The 18,761-nt window shown below is 33.2% G+C and overlaps 1 protein-coding gene across 7 annotated transcripts; it reads right to left on the reverse strand.

Annotated features, from left to right (window-relative positions):
* Positions 1-712: 712 nt before the first annotated feature.
* Positions 713-13,317, reverse strand: LOC124819487 (autophagy 2). 7 transcript variants are annotated; one of them, XM_088104378.1, is made up of 16 exons: positions 12,911-13,279; positions 11,024-12,105; positions 10,312-10,460; positions 9,897-10,069; positions 6,568-9,738; positions 6,353-6,465; positions 5,761-5,977; positions 5,352-5,465; positions 4,761-4,868; positions 4,539-4,671; positions 2,932-3,134; positions 2,391-2,587; positions 2,224-2,299; positions 2,037-2,137; positions 1,553-1,674; positions 713-1,252 (listed from the first exon to the last, which is right to left on the reverse strand). In XM_088104378.1, the coding sequence occupies exons 1-13, from the start codon at positions 13,115-13,117 to the stop codon at positions 2,230-2,232; spliced, it is 5,937 nt and encodes a 1,978-aa protein (XP_087960504.1). In that variant the 5' UTR covers positions 13,118-13,279; the 3' UTR covers positions 713-1,252; positions 1,553-1,674; positions 2,037-2,137; positions 2,224-2,229. The 7 variants fall into 7 exon arrangements, with proteins under 7 accessions (XP_087960504.1, XP_087960507.1, XP_087960505.1 ...); XM_088104382.1 differs by lacking the exon at positions 713-1,252 and having other exon boundaries at positions 1,383-1,674; positions 6,568-7,037; positions 7,122-9,738; positions 12,911-13,280; XM_088104381.1 differs by lacking the exon at positions 1,553-1,674 and having other exon boundaries at positions 2,037-2,085; positions 12,911-13,282.
* Positions 13,318-18,761: the final 5,444 nt, after the last annotated feature.

Genomic DNA, 18,761 nt, shown 5'->3' on the forward strand with positions numbered 1-18,761 from the left:
CTTATCAAGTTTGAAAACTATGACACCTCTTAAATTGTACGTTGTATCTAACATCTATCAAACACCGACACGTATACAATATCACAATATGTAGTAGTGTAGTGATTTTCTGAAATCTTACCTACTTTTATATATGTTTCTCTTATTATAACAATAACGAATATATATTACATAATCAAGAATATTTGTCAATTATATATATATATATATATATATATATATATATATATATATATATATATATATATACACACACACGTTAAGAATATGTGTATTTATTCTCACGTTATATCTTCATATGATGTGAAATTTTCTAAAGTTGTTAAATTATCTTTAAATGAATCTTGATTAAAGTATTTTTTTTAATGATAACCAAGAAGGAAATGAAATGTCTTCAATAAATTATATCTTTATTTTACGTTTGGGATGTTCGATAGATGAAATAGTTCACTTTAGTACTATGTGACAATATATTTTAATTGTTCTATTTGACTAATCCTATTTACAGATATTTTGAATATAGAAATGTTAATTGGCAACATTTTGAAGATTTGAAGTGATCGTCTCAGCACAACATAAGGTGAAATTTACAGGAGTGGTCATCTGAATCAGATTCACCAGATGTTGAGTTGCCAGTTGGGATGTTGGAGGTGATTCAACGGGAACAATAGCCAAGATTAAGCTTTAGAAATATGTTAAAAATGAGAACGGAAGTGAAAAGTACGAATGAATATCATTCAATCAATCAGATGAGTTTCTCTCACAGATCTAAGATACAAAAGAGTAACTAATTAGTAAATGAAACTTTCACAACAAAGTAGTTGTAACAGAAACCTATACAGTATGACTAAAAATAAAACTTTAAAGTTCTTTTATTTAAAAGATATTAATAAAAATAAATTATGTAAAAGATCAAAACACTAAATATATTATAATTTCAGTTTACTTTTATTTTATAAATTATTAAACTATAGAATATTTATTAAAAATGAGAAACCTGTCCTCCCGTCGTTAACCCTTAAACCTCAACTTTCAAACATTTCAGAATCTAAATCCCCATACATCATATAACATAGATCTGTATCCTGCTCGATTATATCCCAACATTGTAAAAGTTCACCAAGGGACACAGCTCTTCAGCACAGACCTTTCTAGCAAAAGCATGACTTTTGTTGTAAAGAATTTGTAACCAAAGATCAAACTAGGCCTTCTAGCATCGCAAGATATAATAGAAATCTTACACTCGTAGTACCTATTCAGAATAAAATATTCACAGTAAAAAAAAATTAATTAATTTACAGTAATAAGCAATTATAATAAATAAACATTATATTACATGGGAAAAACATTGGCAACACAAAATTGCCACATTATTGAGAGACTGCATTATCAACAGCTCCGGTAATAACCACAGTAAAATTAATGGATTGGACAAAGCTGGGTTTGAAACACGATACACTATTTACAACAAATAAAGGCATTATACATAAATATCAATTTTTGCAAAGAATGATATTATGTACATCTAACTACATCAATTGGGTCATTGTACCTATAATGACAACCGTTTGAATAAGAATAAGATTAACAAGCAGCATCCATATTTACAGCATATACAGTTACTCAGAATCTCTGATAGAAAAGAATCATCTGACTGGTTCTGTAACTCTAGATCTGCAGCGAATGCACATATTTAGAACTGGAAAATGAAATACAAGCAAGACTATACGCATAAATAAATGCTCAATTTACAGCATATGACAGACAAATCTGATTCACAGATGATTTTATTAAATAAAGTGATATTTCAAAACAACAAGGTTCAGGAATCAATGGTTATATCAACAGGTATCTCGTACATTTTTCTGAAATCGATACATAATGAGAATAGTATGAAGAAATGTTAGTCTCATAGCATCCATCAAGAGATAATATTGAAAATTAACAAGCCACCAAAGATTCCTTTTTAAGCCATACTTCAATTCATAGAGTACATTTTTTTCTTATCTTTCACCAAGAAGGGAAGCTCAACTCACATGATACACAAGAGACTGTCCAGCAAATTAAAGAAAAAAACTTCTGAATCTGCTTGGTAAGGGAAGCAACAATATCAATTAATCAATCCTCACATAATAATCTGCAGGGTTAAATATATATATATGTTAAACGTTAAAATTGTAATGTCAATTTAGTACGAAGACAAAGTAATGTCAGTAATGGAACCATTAATCAGTCTTCTTCCCAGGGTTGTGCTGGACAATATTTCTCCATGGACTCCTTTTTACGTTCTGGATCTAGGCTGTAAAGGGGGAGGGAGGAAAACACTGTTTATATCCAATTTTGGAAAAGTCAAGGAGTTACATTAAAGTCATGTCAGCTTTATCACAGACCTATTTCTGAATCCAAGAAGAGCACAGTGTACAGCACTTGCACAAGCTGAAGCGGGGGCTATAGCAGCAGCAGGAACAGCTCGAACAGCAGCAGCCAAAGCAGGTCCAGCCCCTGAACCTCGCTGAAATTTTTTTAAGGGACTCTGAACTAACACAGCAGCAGATTTTCCCAAGCCATCACTAAGGCTCTCATAAGCCTATAAAATCAAGAAAAATAACCTTAATGTAGCCAAGGAAATAATGAACACAATGAACTTTTGTCATTTGTACAAGCATCCATGATCCCCAAGGGAATGAGTAAATAAATCAAAACATAGATTATGTGATGCAAGCAATTAATCCAAATGGTTTCAACAAGTATAATGATATTTAAGAAAATAAATTGAATACTAATTTTGCTACAGGCAACTCCAGATCAGATTATTCATATTGTGTTCACAGAAGACACATTCTATTATCTGTCCCTTCACTTAACACGTGTTGAAGAAGTCAAACATAGACCAAGACCAACATATCATTCTCAATAATTTTGACATTTCACCTGTTGAATTCCTTCTTGGGCATCTTTAGGTTGATTGGATCTAACATCTGTTTTTAGTTTGTCTTTTACAGGCAGTGGAACTGGAGAAGGTATGCTTGAAAGAATATACTCCGCTTGGAGGAGAATGTCGTGGGCTCCCGCAGCCAGATGAACTCCAAGTCCAACAGCTTCAAGGGAAATACTTCGAAGAAATGCAATTGTACCTACAAAGATTTTTTAATATTACAATGAAAACTGAACCTGAGTAGAGCAACGTAGCATTAGAATTTACTGTCCCAGAAAACTAAGAAAATAATTCTATAATCATTCAAATGGGTAGAAAACTGAATTCACTAACGGAAGGTTCATAAGTGCCAACTGGCATCATAAGGAACGCTAAAACTGATGGGTTGCAACTGGACACTATTTATTTACTAGTGAAAGATTGATTATGTACAAATACAGGGCCTAACATGTCCTGCAACACCAAAGCAAACTATTACAAACAAGCAAACAAACAAGAGTAAATTATGCAAAATATTATTTAAGAATAAAAAGGGTTCTTAGCAACAATATTTATAGTTTGGCAACAACCAATCAACTAGTTAATAAGTAATTAATGTATGGTTAATGAGAAACCACTTGTTATCTTATTAATCAAAATAATTAAACTTTAAACTTCTTAAAATGTAAATATAAAACATTTTTTTATATAACCTATGCAATCAGGAAATCTTTATGCAATTAAAAAAAATGTCCAAACATTTATAATGAAACTCAAATAAATAAACATGTAAATTAGCCTTAGTCAAACAACAAACTCCAAACTAATTAAAAAATCATGAATCAACTAATCCCTAATTCTGATGCGAGGGATTAGCATCAATATTCAAAAACTAATTGAAACCAAGATAAAGGAGCTAGCTCCATTCAACTATGACATTCAATCCATGTTAGATTCAGTGAAACCGAAGTCTGTTGTACACAAAAAGAAGAAAATAGTTTCATCAAGGATCTCAAATTAGGATACTGTGAATCAGCCTTAAGTGTAGATAGGATCCAATTGCAATGTATAGGTCTTGAGTCACGCATCGAGTGTATGGTATAATGGGATTCACAAGACCTCGAGCTCTACAACTACAATGGTTAGCTTTTATAGTATGGTTATGCCAAGGTTATCATCAGTTTGTACCAGCGTTCTCCACCATCTCTCTCAATTGCAATTGAGTAGCACAGGAGGTGACACCAGTATTGTAGGATTCACTTGGGATTATAGTCTAACGGCTGGCATACAACCACACCTTTGGGGCAGCAAAGTGTGATCCAATGTTAAGATCTGATTGCAAGATATAAAATTGGAGTCCTAGATGGGAAGTAAGGGCAAGCGTGATGTTTATAGAAATGTGAGCTCGCCAACTACAACAGCTAGCTTTTGTGGTGTGATTCTTCTATGGTTAGTATCATGTTCAATATCTAAATAAATTTGCAGAAATGTTAGTACTATGTACAGATCACTAATAAATATTTTGACAAATTATACTGCTCTAGCTGCTTATTTTTTATTATCTTGTGCAAAATTCTAAATTATACAGGTAAAACTAGCAGAAAAATATCTACCAACAACCTACCTCTCTGCACACCCTTGAGCACTCTCCGCTCCTTCTTGTAGCTCTCTACTGGTGATGAAACCAGCTTAGCAGCACCAGCCCCAACTGCAATCAATGATCGTACAGTAGGAAGCCCCCGGAGTATTTTATGAATCTACATATTGAACAATGTAAATATTATAAATGAAGAAAGCTAAAAGGTAAACCACACATTTCCAAGGAATATAATCCAAGTTAGCATACCTGATTCTGAGATATATCTTCCAACCAATCCCCTACAGTAGTTTCACAAACACTGGCCCAACCGTAGACCCCAGAGGCATGAACATGTTTCAGGTTAAGCTCAATCCCCTGGGATAGCATTCAAAAATATTTATATTTACTTTTTGCATTAGTTGCCGAAGATAAAAAAGGGTCAACAATGTTTTTTACTCAATTTTCAGGGTGCACAACCAGGAGAATCATTGCAACACCAAATAATATTCATGAGTCGACAAACACATCAAACTCAGTTTAAAAGATAATGGTCTATAATTTGAAGAATATCTTGAAACAGAGTTGTCATGTACATTCTTTGTGAAATATTATGCGAAATATTATTTAAGAATAAAAGGGGTTCTTAGCAACAATATTTATAGTTTGGCAACAACCACTAAAATAGCAAGCCTTGATGCTATACTGTTTAACAATGAGCCCATCAGGTGATAATATAGGCAATTATAAAACTAAAATATGAAAGAAAAGAGGACAGCCTGGGGTATAAAGCTGGGCTGGACTTTTTATCTAAATTTAATCAACAATAAGAAAGAAAGAAAAAAATTGAAGAAATTTTACCTTCCAAGGGACAAGATTTACAAGCTCTACATACTTTCCATTCCTTAAGGCTGCTAGATCTACATGAGTTGGACTGTAATCCACCCGAACAAGAATAGGCCATATATCTAGCTTCTGAAACCAAAATAAATAATGAATACAATAATATTACCAGGTAGAAGAAAAGCTTTTGAATTAATGTCTTAAATATGCTTTAAGACAGGGATTAGACCACAACACGTGTTTCTTCAACTTCATGGGAGCAACAGTTCAATTCCATGCAACACACTTTCACCAAAGTGAGGAAAACGGACTGACTGGTATAGTAATTGGGATTTCTGTATTTCTTTAACACTTTATGTTGCCGTACAGAACAATGTACAGTCCAAAAATATGGCAAAACATGAAATTATTATAGAACACAACTTGCCTGGAAGTAGGGAAGCAGCGCCTCTGGTGCAACTGAATGAAATACATGATCTTTATCTTTCTTAGTCTTCTCAGGCAATGATTTTGAACCCTCCAAATCTTGAGAACTATTAGGAAACTGACCCTTCAATGTGTTTTTTCTCCCAAAGAAGTCAACAAAAAAATCAAGCTGGCGCTGATGGAGATGTAAAAGCAGAGGTAAAATAGTAACATTTAACCTGAAAAGGAGAAAGAAAAGCATGAAATATACGACATACTTCGTGCTTAATATTTCCTATATATTATTTTAAAAGTTGTAGGGATCGCTGTAATTAAGTGGACTTTAGTTGTGAAGAAAGACCAGGATATCTAATATCCCGGTGTATATTTATTAACATAAATACATAGCCATGAAAGTTGTGAAAAACACAATGTAACTGCCATGCCTTTAAAAGCTATGAGGAAACTAGAAGTCGAAAGTCATCACCACTTTACCTAATAGTTGAAGAAAGTTTAAGCAATTGCTAAACCAGTCAGCCTATTTCACTCAACTAATGGTAAGGTTTACAAAGGCGATACCATCTCCAACAAAAACAGTCAGAATGGCACTTTACCTGTACTCCTCGAGGGGAGTAAGAGGATCTGGTCTAACTGCATCCAAGTCCAATTTAAATGCTTTCGAAAATGATTCCCTAGGATGACCTTTTGATTGATAATATCCTAATACCTTCCAATTTAAAAATAGAAATATTAAAACCTATAACTTGTAAGTTTAAAGATGTTTGAAGTAAAATCATGTAATTTAAATCAACAAAATTTTCAAAGTTACCAGTTTCCAAGGTGCATCATGGCTTCTGTCATACAGATAAAAATCTTTAACAGACACAGACATCTTAGATACATGTAGTCCACCAACTGGATATATATCATACTGAAATTTCATCCCAGACAATAAAAGTTCCAAGCAAATAGATGTGTCTCTCCCAGAATGCTGCCCACTTTTCTCAGAGTCAAGCCAGTCAGAACCACTATACATTCTCCATCTTATATCAATTTTCTTAAGAATTACACGTCCACAAGTCTCACCATGTGTTGAACTATCATCAGATGAAAGCATGCCTTGATGATCTACAGCCTTTTTCATTCCAGGTTGTTTGTTTTCCTCTGCAATGTGGTTTTCTAATACTTTCAGAGAGGTGCCTCCATACCATCTACCACTTCCTCTTTCAATCTCTTTATGTTCCACGTTCCTCAGTTTGTGTCTAGAAAGCTCATCACAATGAATACCTAAAGATAGCTCTGAGAGAGGGCGCAAGTCAGACAAACAATAGCTTTCTATAATCTCTGGAAAACAACCCTCTTGCAGAAATGAAGTATCACTACCTTCAGGTCCACGCACACTCACTGGCTCAGTCAAAGTTAGTTCATGAGAAAGAACTTCGGGCTTATGCAAATTCATCTGACCAACTTCAATTAAGCTTCCGTCAAGTGGAATCCCTGATTCAAAAGGAGAAGATTGGGGTGTATTATTGTTGTTTAGTTTAAATGCATCTTCACATATTTCATCCATCCAGCCAGCTATTCTTGATTCATCCATTGAAAATGTATGAGGGGAGCATTGTTCAGATATTGCAGACATCGAGTCAAATCTGCAGTTCTTATTTTCAATTTTTAATTCGTTCCTTTGTTGTGCCTTTTGAACATTATGCCACCTATTCTGCAAATGCACGATAGATTCCTCCACGTCAGGAGCAAATAATTGCTGAAGTTGGGCAGCCAAACGAATCAGACCAGCAGTTGTGTCATAGCAAGTTTCCAAATTAACATGAGATTTAGATAATTCCAGTTCCCAAAGAAGACTGGTAGTACAGTTTGTTTTCAAAATTGCCTCCATAAAAGCCTCCTGAGAAACTTTAACATAACCAGTTTTTTGAAGATGTTCAACACTATAAATGTCAGACATAGAATTCAGTTCCGAATTTAAATGAAGTAGAAGCCCCAAATCATGCACTCGAATTTCGAAAACATTTTCAACTGTGTCCGCTGAAGATGAATTTGAAAGAGTTAAGCTGGAAGCAGCCAACAAACAGGAAACACATTGTTCACTCATATCTTCTTTGATAAATGAACAGCTAGACTCTGAATTCAGTTCACTATGAACTGCAGGATTCTTCAGATAAGGCTCATAGCTCAAAGCAATATCAATCAAGCACAAAACAAAATAAGTTGTGTGAGAGTTATTATGTTCCTCCTTTGAAACACTACTATCTCCTATACCTTCGGTATTAGAAGCAGGTAAACAGAAAAAGGATGAAATTGCATTAAACCAATCCAAACGACCACCTACAGCAATAACCGTACCACAGCTGACCGTAATGGATGTTACAGCGACAGAAATCTCAGGATCAGAGAGACAGATGACTTCAGAACCAGCACATTTGGAAGATAATGTATTAGAACCTCCTCCATCACCTCTTTTCACAACGGAGTTGCTACAAGTAATCAGAAGAAACTCGTGATCAGGAAGTCCAGTGACAAACCCCCACAACTTGCCTTCACCATGAGCTAACCGGAAGAAACTTGCAGCCTTAATGCCACCAGTATTGGTGACCGATAGCACCTCAAACTGTTGAACCTTCAGCCTGAACTGACACCAAATTCCAGGAAGTTCACTCTTGATTGCACTTTTGGTACTCTCAGATGTATCCCTATCGATAAGAATTTCAAGAGAATCACATTCCATAAATACTGATGATTGTGACACAGAAGATTCCTTTTCAACATTGGCTTCCTTAGAAGCCACACATGTCAATGCATTCAGTGTTTGATGTAGAAGATGATGTATGCCTTTATATTGAGAATAATTCATATTAATCACAAGTTGAGATAGATGGACATGTATGAGAAAGGATGAGCTTAAAATCATCTCTTGTTGAGTTTGAGCTTTCCATTCTTCCAGATCTTTCACTGTTGATACAGACACAAACTCGTGCCCCTTTCTTCCAGTGTCCTCTTTGCCCCTAGTTTGCTCTGAATTAGCAAATAATCTGGCTTTCTTAGCAATCCAAGGACCAGTAACTTTACCCCCTTGCAAAACAACACGAAAAACAGAGAAACGTCCTCTTCTATGAAAAATAGAAAAGAAGCAGCTAGCAGAAAATTTCTCATTCTGCACATCATAGGAGATGATTCCACCATTCTCATTACTTGATGTGATCAAGTAGATGTCAAGATCACAGAAACTCAATTGAAGAGATTGAGCAGATACTGAAGGAAATCTTTTCTTCGAACTTGCATTTGAACTTTGACTATAAATTGGAGTGCATCCATTGTTCAAAGGTGATGATGAAGTAAAATCAAGAGCAATGAACTGTTCCCAGGGAAATGAATTGTTATGATCTCCATCCCTTTCGAAAGGAAAACACAATATCACTCTTGCATTAGATATTGATATATCACCGTGCAAGCACTGTGTTGGGGAGAAAGATCTCACACAGGGACTAGAACCTTCCTTCATATTACTCTGAGATGGTCCACACTTGTTATCTAAGGCTTCAGATAGAATTTCCTTTTCTTTGTTATGCATCCCAAGTGATTTCTCAACTTCCTTTAGCAGATTCATGAGCACATTAATTACTGAAAAGATTACCCAAAAACTAAATGGGGGCAAGCTCAGTGAGAATGATGTGTTTCCTATGAGACAACCATCAGATGAACTTGATTGCACTGAGAATTTGCAATTCATGACACCAGAAGTTCTAAACAGTGTAACTTTCAACAAACAATCATTGTTTCCAAATGGAAAATCTGTCGCAACAGACCCAATTAATGAATGTGAATCTATATTGTAACAGGTAGAAGAAGGGAGAGCATCGAGGACCTTAGCTTGTAGGTGTTGAACCAAAGCAGTTTGATTTTTAGCATCAACTCCAATGTTACAAAAATTAGCAACTTCTATATGACTCACCTTTGCATCTAGAGTCATTCCTTGAGGGCATACCTATGGGGATTACAATGCATTCTAAGTTAGAGGAGGAACTTATTCAAAAACAAGTATCAGAGTAGATACAGGTAAATAGGTCTCTCAAAGAAAGCATGAAGCCATGGGTAAAGATTTTGCAAAGGGGTTTGGGGAGAAAACATCAAAGCAAAATTTACCTGCAAAGCCAAAACGATGTCATTGCACTCTGCACCAAGATAATCAATTTGTAACCCATCCTTGTGACCAATTTCAGTGTCAGAAAATTTTTTCTGTTCATCAACACAGCAAGACAAAACAACAGATACTCCAGCAAAAGTTGCGCTGAAATTGGTTTCCATATGTTGCTGTTCTGTTTATTAATACCATAAAAAAATTAGTGAATAACAAACTATCAAAAGGAAACAGCATATATTTTGTGTGCCTATTTATTCAGCACAAACATTAGAAATAGTCGTTTAGCTCCATATGCTTACTTGTATACAGACATTAAAAAATGCAATATGCAGGAGTGAACTGCATACAAAAAGTTTAAACCAAACAAATTGAAGATATAAAGTTTCCATAACAAATAATAGCTTGAAAAGTAAGTACCAGATGGAATATGCAAAGATCCAGAAGCAAGGCTGGATGCAGCAGTAATAGCACTAAAAACTGAATATGTCCAATTCCACATTCCACTGTTTCCTAAAGCTGATTGAGAATTTCTCATTCCATCAAAACATTCAAAAAACTGGTCCACACTGCAGAATCCCAATAACAAAATTATCAACAGATTAAGAGTCAATAAAGATAGGGAAGACCCATGAGCTGCTAAAAATACTTAGTTGATTTAGCTACCATGTACATAATAGATGTCCTAAGGAAGTGATATTTCTTTACGTTGTTAACATTAGGTAAAATTACCAAAGTACTTTAGGGTTTACTCAGAGTAACCATAAAGTTTAATTGATAACACAACATGAATTATACTTTCATTTTAAAGTTTTTAGACTAATCTGTAGCAGATACATCCAATATAGATGTTTGAATGAATTTCAAAATTTTCTATTAGTTTTCTCTGAGAGAAGAGAATTAATTGATGACAAATATTTAATCAGAAGGTAGCATAAGAAATTTTTCTATTCAACAACATGGAGCAAAAGAGAAAATATGAGATTGCCATGTTGTGAAGTTAGATGGTCAAACTAAATAAGATTTTCAGAATTGTCATTTGTCAAGGTATCCAGAGAGTCTGGCAATTTATTTCAATTAAATGTTTCTCTAATAATAATAACATTTAAGAGGGAGAAAGGAAAGGACCAACCTTGCCCCAAAATCGAGTTCTTGAATACCATCCTTATTGTGACTTGTATGAGTAGATAATGGTACCCAATCAGATATAACATTAGCTGCAGGAAGTAAATCTTCAGCAAGGGTTTCAGGTTGGATCAAAGAAGCGCATTCAACTGACAAACTGCCATCGGCAGTTATAATCTCACTGGAAGCACTGCTAATAGAAACTGAAGTTGATGAATGCCGTAACAATGTAGAATTTAACTGGGCAGATCCTCTTACATTGTGATTTGTGCAACCTTTGCCATTCTTGTTCAGATTCTTAAGAGTTTCCCATGCTTGCAATAGCCATTTAATAGAGCTAGGCTGAAATCTTAACACTATGGGATCAACATGAGCAACGGCATCCACCTTGCAAATGTCCAAGGAGCCATTCTTCCAAGGAATACTTAATTTTATACTTCCACTAAATCCACCTTTGTTCCCAGTCATGACTGGACATGTTGCTATATTTGACCCCAGAACAGGTTCATCACATCCTGCACTTGATTCATGATGAAAGTAGAAATCCTCATTATCTATTTGGAGAAGCTCAATAACTGCTCCATGAAACTTTACAAAGTTTGTTAACTGGCTTATGCCAAGGACATCAACATTCAAATCAGCGTCTTCAGACAGACTAGTTCCACATTGTATTTCAGAAATCTGAAGAACTAAGGTATGATGACAATGTGTCTTATTTTCTACATTATCAACAGATGGATCAAATGCAACAATTACATTTGTTACTGTAACATGGAAGCTTGTGAGCAACCACTTTATCATTTTTGCAATGGTTTTCACACCTTCGTGAACATCCATTGAAGCCAACTTCTCAGCATCATCTGATATTCCATGCTCAGTCCTCGTTGAGCTGTATCCATAGCGATGATTATCACTATTATCCATGCCACAAGTGTCATCTTCACTTGTTGACACTTTATCTAAGCATGGAGAAACTACTAATTCAAGCCCATTCACTTCAACCTCACAACCTTTACCACTCCAAGGCATTTTAATTAACAGGTAGCCAATTGAACCTTCTTTGATCATTATGGATGATTTCTTACCAAACTGATAAAACATTTGCAGAGGAACGTAATAAGTCAACAAAAAAAAAAACTAAATAAATACTGTTGATGATTTTCAGCTGAGAACAACTCCCAATTCTATAAAAGCAATCTTAAGAGTTTACTTTGTAATAAAACTTAAACCCTACATTAAGAATTCACATTTTTCCTATAACAAACACCTTTTGACGTACTTAGGTCCCATTTGAAATAGTTTATAATCTGGCTGTCCATAAACTGTTTTCAGCTTATTCCAATAAGCTCTTAAGAATAGTTTATGAAAACAGCCTATATCTTGTATAAAACAATTATATGAGTACTTACTCAGTTAGACCTTAAGTTATTTGACCAAAAGGATCCATAGTCCTTGTGAGAGAAGTGATGCATGTATGAGAAGCATATCAAGTGAACGCACTATATTATCACAAGAGATTGACGGAAAACCATTTTTTTAGCTTCAAGGCCTTGCCTGACCCTACCGACGCTACTCATGTAAACTTTAATTTATCATCAAAAAAGGAAAAAAGAACTTTGACAGAACCAGAGTGGACCGTTAAATCTCAGCTGGCTGGCCAAAACTAGAAGTTACAGAAAACCACATGACTTTACATCCTAAACCTTGACCATACATACACGACCGAATGAAAAGAACTTAATCCTCTCCCTTCTATGTGTGTTAATAAACAACTAATTCAAGTTAGACTTCCTTCCGGGGTGTTGGCAACACACTATTTATTAAAATTCCATACCTTCTTTCAATACTACCAACCAAACCATCAAAGAAAAGGCGGCGAGAATAGCACGAATACCTTGGTGTTGACGAAATCGACATTGAGAGCGAGATCGGAGAGCTGAATGGTTCCCTCAGAGAGTTGGACGTCGAGCTGGTCGAGGTCGAGGTCGCCGAGAATGAACTGGCCAAGTTTCTTCTTGAGGAAGAACTTGCAAACCCTCTTGAGGGCCCACCGCGAGAAGGTGGCCTCGGCGGATTTGGCAAAGTTCCGCCAGGGGAACATGGCTGCGGGAAGGAGAACTGGGCAGAATTAGGGTTGGGATAGAAAATCAGGAGGGAAAATCGGAGGCAGGGATGTTGGGAGGTGGCGGCGACGAACCATAAAGCTCCATAAGATTGGCACGCAACCACGAGATTGTAGGAGGAAAAGGAAGGATGGTTTTAAATTAAATCAAAAAAAAAAATCTACTTCTTTTTCTTTTTTTTTTCTCCCCTTTTCTCCTCCTCTTCCATCAAATTTACTTTATCCGTTTCAAAATCAGTTACTTTGCATATAAATTCCGTTAACAATAACAACCAACAGATCATAAATACAACTATTAATTAATAAATAAATTACTATAAATTAACAATTCTCATACTATTTTATTGTCATCTAAATTCTTTTTTTTTTTGTATTTTATTTGATTTATAATAAAATAATAATAGCAGGACCCTTAACCATTAAATCATAAATACATTTTTATTTTTAATATTTGTAATATGTATATTATCATGATTTATTTTATATTTAAATAGAGCACTTTCAACTTATTTATGTTATATGATAGGAAGATATAATTAGAAATTTATATATATATATATATATATATATATATATATATATATATATATATGATCTTTTCGTATATATTTTCTTTTGTTGGATTTACTCTTTTCAGTAATTTTTTTATGTTAAAATAACTACTTATCATTTTTTTCTTTTAAATGACAATTTTTTAAAATATAATCATTTTTTTAGTTTGATATTTTTAAAGTTAACCATTTTTTAAAATAAAATAATTATATATAATAAAAGGTTACTTATAAAATAAAATAAAACGGTAATATTCAAAAAATTGTTATTACTAGATGTAATTTACTAGTGTCATGTATAGTCTATATATGTATAAAGAAAATTAATTTCACTTGTCTAACATATAACGCATATAAAAATAAATTATAGTAAATATTGTTTTATTATTGTATTTCAGATTTATAAAATTTTATATACATATAAATTTTACATTTCTTTATAACTTATTTTCCAAAATGAAATTTTAATTTACATTACTTCCTCCAGAGGAATGCAAATTATTTCATAAATATATCAAATTTTTCAAACACTAATATGGTTTTATGTATGGATAATCTTCTACACAATTGTGCTCTAACACATTATTATAGCATAACAATCTAAAACACACAAAAAATAAGGTAAGTTAACATGAATAATCACATATAGACAATTTATAATCATACAATTTTCTACACATTTATCAACAATTCATATAAGTATTTCTCTACCATGCATTTCATACATTATATTATGACTTACTTCCAAAAGATTATTATGCATTGAATCGAGTATCTAAGATTTTGCATATCATCCTCTTCATTTTCAAGTGTTAAATTACTCTAAAGAACTAAAGTCTTCTCAAGACTAACTTCTCCTTAAATGATATGATAAATTTTTACAATTCTACTATACATGACTCTTTTTCATACCATACTTCGTAACACATAACCCCATCAACTTTTACTTTCTAATTATATTCTTCTATGTAAATCAAATAATTAGTAGAGTTTGAATAATTTCTTTACTTGACACTGCTAATTTAAATACATATTAATAATGATTTTCTTACTTGAGAAACATTATACCAATTAATATGTCATAACATTCAACTTCATACACAATGGATTCAGACCTTGTGTCTTGACTCTACTTAACTTCACATATATATATATATATATATATATATATATATATATATATGTGTGTGTGTGTGTGTGTGTGTGTGTGTGTGTGTGTATTTTTGTATCTATAATGAATTTTGGCTTCTTGTGAAGGCTTTATTCAAGCTCACACTAAAGAATACATCATTTGTAAAAAGTTTTTCTCTTTTTATTCAATAAACTGATATTGTCATTTAATAAAGTATCGTCTAGTGAATATATTACCTAATGAATGCACTTCACTAGATGACTTAACACTTAAAAGAAAAGGACATGTCTGATGAGTGTATGGTCTACTCATCTTATAAACTTATTAGTATCTTAGTTTGACATGATTGGCTTCTTCTTAGACTTTCTCTTTCAACTTTTTCATAATCATATTGTTTGATTCTTAGAATAATTAAACTTAATCTAAGTAATCTCAAACTCACACACTGGTACTCTATTATAGACAATTGTATAATACTTTTTTCATTAACTATAAAGTATTCCTCAACTATATTTGATGACTCATTATATTTGGTTTCTATTAAAATTATATTTTCGAAATAAAGGTTTTCTTGTAGTTGAAAATATTTTCATATATTGCCACCATTTTACTCAATTGATATAATGGAAATTCAAGCTTTCCTCGTTCCTTACAATCTCATACGAAACAAATTTGATCAAAATTTACTCAATTACAAATATAATACAAACTTAAACATTTCATTATATTAATCACATAACAATTTATCACCTAATCAAAACTTCTCATAATCAAACGAACAATCAAAGATTAAATCTCATCATAACGAAATATTCTAAACACACAAATACCATACAAAAGAATTAACCCCACTTACTTGGAAGTTAGTTATTCACTTCTTTTTACTTCACCACTAGAGCTCTTCACAAAACGTTCTAGTTCACACAAAATAAAACTCATTAGAAATATGAATATTTTTACCTATCACAACTCATAAAAATATTCATCTTTAACTCGAAAGATTTATACATCGACAGGTCATCACTTACATTAATAAGTCATCACTTACACTAACTGACCACTGCTAAAGTTAAATTAAATGGTGAAAAACGAATTTATTCTACTTTCAACTCAGATAGGATAGAAAAGATAACATTCTTTACCAGGGTGGTGATGATCACTCTTCATCTTCAATCACAAAAACAAAACAATCATAATTTTAGAGAAAAGCGAGAGAAAAAATATAACACCCCGATTTTTGGGATGCCACGATTTTACAAAAGTTGGTAAATTTCAAAACTTTATCATAACGCGAAAACGTATTTTTTAAAAACCTTAACCTTTCAACATGCATAATTTATTCAAAACATAATAGTTTGAAGAGCCTTGATCAATTACATTATTCCAAAAGTAATAAAAATGACTAAGGAAATAAAACAACTGCAATTACTTTGCTTCAAAAGTCAATACCAAAAGAACTTTTTAAAGAAACCAAATATCATGCCTTAGGAACATCTGCAATATCATTTGCTAACATATAACACATTATACGATCATCGCTGATAATTTCATTCACAAACACACAAACACAAACCTGTATGGGGTAAGCTACCGATAAAATAATCGTAACAACAAAATACATACATATTAATTATATTAACCATAATCAAACACACAACAAGATACATACCTTCTAATTATGTCAACCATAATCAAGCACACGACAAGATACATACTTTCTGATTATATCAACCATAATCAAACATCTCATACATGGAAGTAACAACAATAAGATTCCTAATATTCTAAAATAACAATTCAAACATAATGAATTATTCGATCCTCGATCTTTAACCATTGATGTCATCTCCAACATCTCACACTTAAACCCTTAGTCTATCTACCCATTAGGACCTATACTAACTACCTACTATAACCATTATAGTAACACCGCTATTAACATAGCAACACTTGGAGCATCTCAAGTACCATGATCATCATCATAGATACACTACCATCATGACTATCCCAGTCATGAACAACACCATGAGCATCATTGTACTACAACACCATAGTGGAAAGAGTCTGTCATTCATGTATCCTACTTCACTGACTATAGCCACTCTCATAGCCTCCCCTACATATATGCTCGAGTAGTCCCGCAATCCAACTAAGGAACATGTAATCCTGCTACACAAGGATAAAGAACACACCTTCACCCCCCAAAAATCAGCCCGATCCAATGGTGAACGACTTCACAACAACGAAAACACCAATGCAAGTTTTATGTTATGCAGGAATGACTTCTTCTCTTCCTTTCTCTCTCACTTGACTTTTGCCTATCTTCAAATGACATTAATGTGCCTTATTAATCTGACCAATCTCCACTAAAACAAAGCGAGACATAATGGTCCACGTCATTTAGTCTATTCACTACATAGGAAGGGAGGCCAATAACCCAACACTTACAACGTATATTTGCATAAAAACCCCCAAACATCATAACTTTGTTGTCTCTTAACATCAAACCCTCTGTTGGGATAACACAACAAAACATACATAATACATTCATAGGAAAATTCATCACAAATATTACCAAAAACCTATTCTCATGCATACACAAACTCTTGCCCAACAATAACAATAAATAATGATAATCATAATCATATAACACATATCAAACAAGTATTTTCATGCAAGTAAATCGAGAATGCATAGCATACAACAAACAATGGTAAGTTTCTCCATACCTTAGCCAATACTAGAGTTTTATCTAACTTCAAAAACACCACAAATCCTCCCTTGCACTAAGGTTTTCTCCAACTCTTCCTCTTTTCTCTTAGAAAACATCTTATCTTTCCGCTATCTTTCTAATTTTTGTTTTTTTATTTTATTTTAGGGTAACAAAATGCATACCTCTTTTTTTTCTTCTCCATTTTTTATTCTTCTATTCTATCTCTATCTTTTTAATTTTAATAAAATCTCTCAATTTATCTCTAAAACCACTAAGATTTCCTCTCTTATTCTCTCTTAACTACTTTTTAAAATATTTTCAACCATCAAATCTTTTTAAAATCCATGTAATCTCTTAAAAGTTCTAACAATATCTAATAATGATTTTCTCTAATAATAATATCTATTTTAATCTTTAAACCCACCAAGATTATATCTCCTATTTTCATTTAACTAATTTTTAAAATAACAAAAACTAAATCTTCTAAAAGATTTACATAATATCATTTCATTTAATATCCATATTATTTAATTTGTATGCTTTTCCAAACACTTGAAGATTACCAAACACTCCCAACTCATTCTCATATAACAGTACTCATATTGTTTTAAGAAACTCATCCCTCACAAACCACCAACCCACGATTAAGAAAGCTTCATGCATACCTCTTACTGATAATATGACCACCATCATCCGTTGCGCTACTCTAATTCTTCATACTTCCTTACTCATCACTTTACTGAAAAGAACACTTCGTTCATGACAACTGTAACCAGAAAATGATCACCCTTGAAGAAACAGTGGGTTGTGCTCACTCACCTCTCGCTCAACGCACCAAGTTTGTTCACTTAGCTAAAGCTCATTTGCTTAGCGCACCAAGTTTGTTCGCTCAACGAGACTGCATAATTCTACAGCACAAAAAATGTAGAATTTGTGCATCTCAACCACTCCTGACCACTTTTATGCACCATTCCCAACTTCTAACACTCCTAGATTGTATTATACCATCAATTAGACTTAGACAACTTCATACACATCCTCAGCTCATTTTTAAGTGACTACTACTAGGTTCTACTTCATAACTGACCAATATTTCACTTTATAGACTCAACTTGGATTCTACTAGTTTTAACTTGGTTTTAAACAAGTTAGGGACTATAACAAGTCCCAAAAGATTCAATAATACCAACCAAAATGACCAATTACTCACAGAACCTCTAATTCAAG

Source organism: Vigna umbellata, chromosome 1, assembly GCF_029865625.1.
Source record: "Vigna umbellata cultivar VRB3 chromosome 1, Vumbellata_1.0, whole genome shotgun sequence".
Lineage (NCBI taxonomy): Eukaryota > Viridiplantae > Streptophyta > Magnoliopsida > Fabales > Fabaceae > Vigna > Vigna umbellata.

Bases quoted from the DNA above. Each gene is read 5' to 3' on its own strand.
- LOC124819487 (XM_088104381.1), bottom strand. From the start codon at position 13,117: ATGTTCCCCTGGCGGAACTTTGCCAAATCCGCCGAGGCCACCTTCTCG. The intron at 6,466-6,567 runs GTAACTTTGAAA...TTAAATTGGAAG, and splicing joins ATGATGCACCTTGGAAACTG to GTATTAGGATATTATCAATC. The intron at 4,869-5,351 runs GTAAAATTTCTT...ATGCTATCCCAG, and splicing joins TAAATCTTGTCCCTTGGAAG to GGGATTGAGCTTAACCTGAA.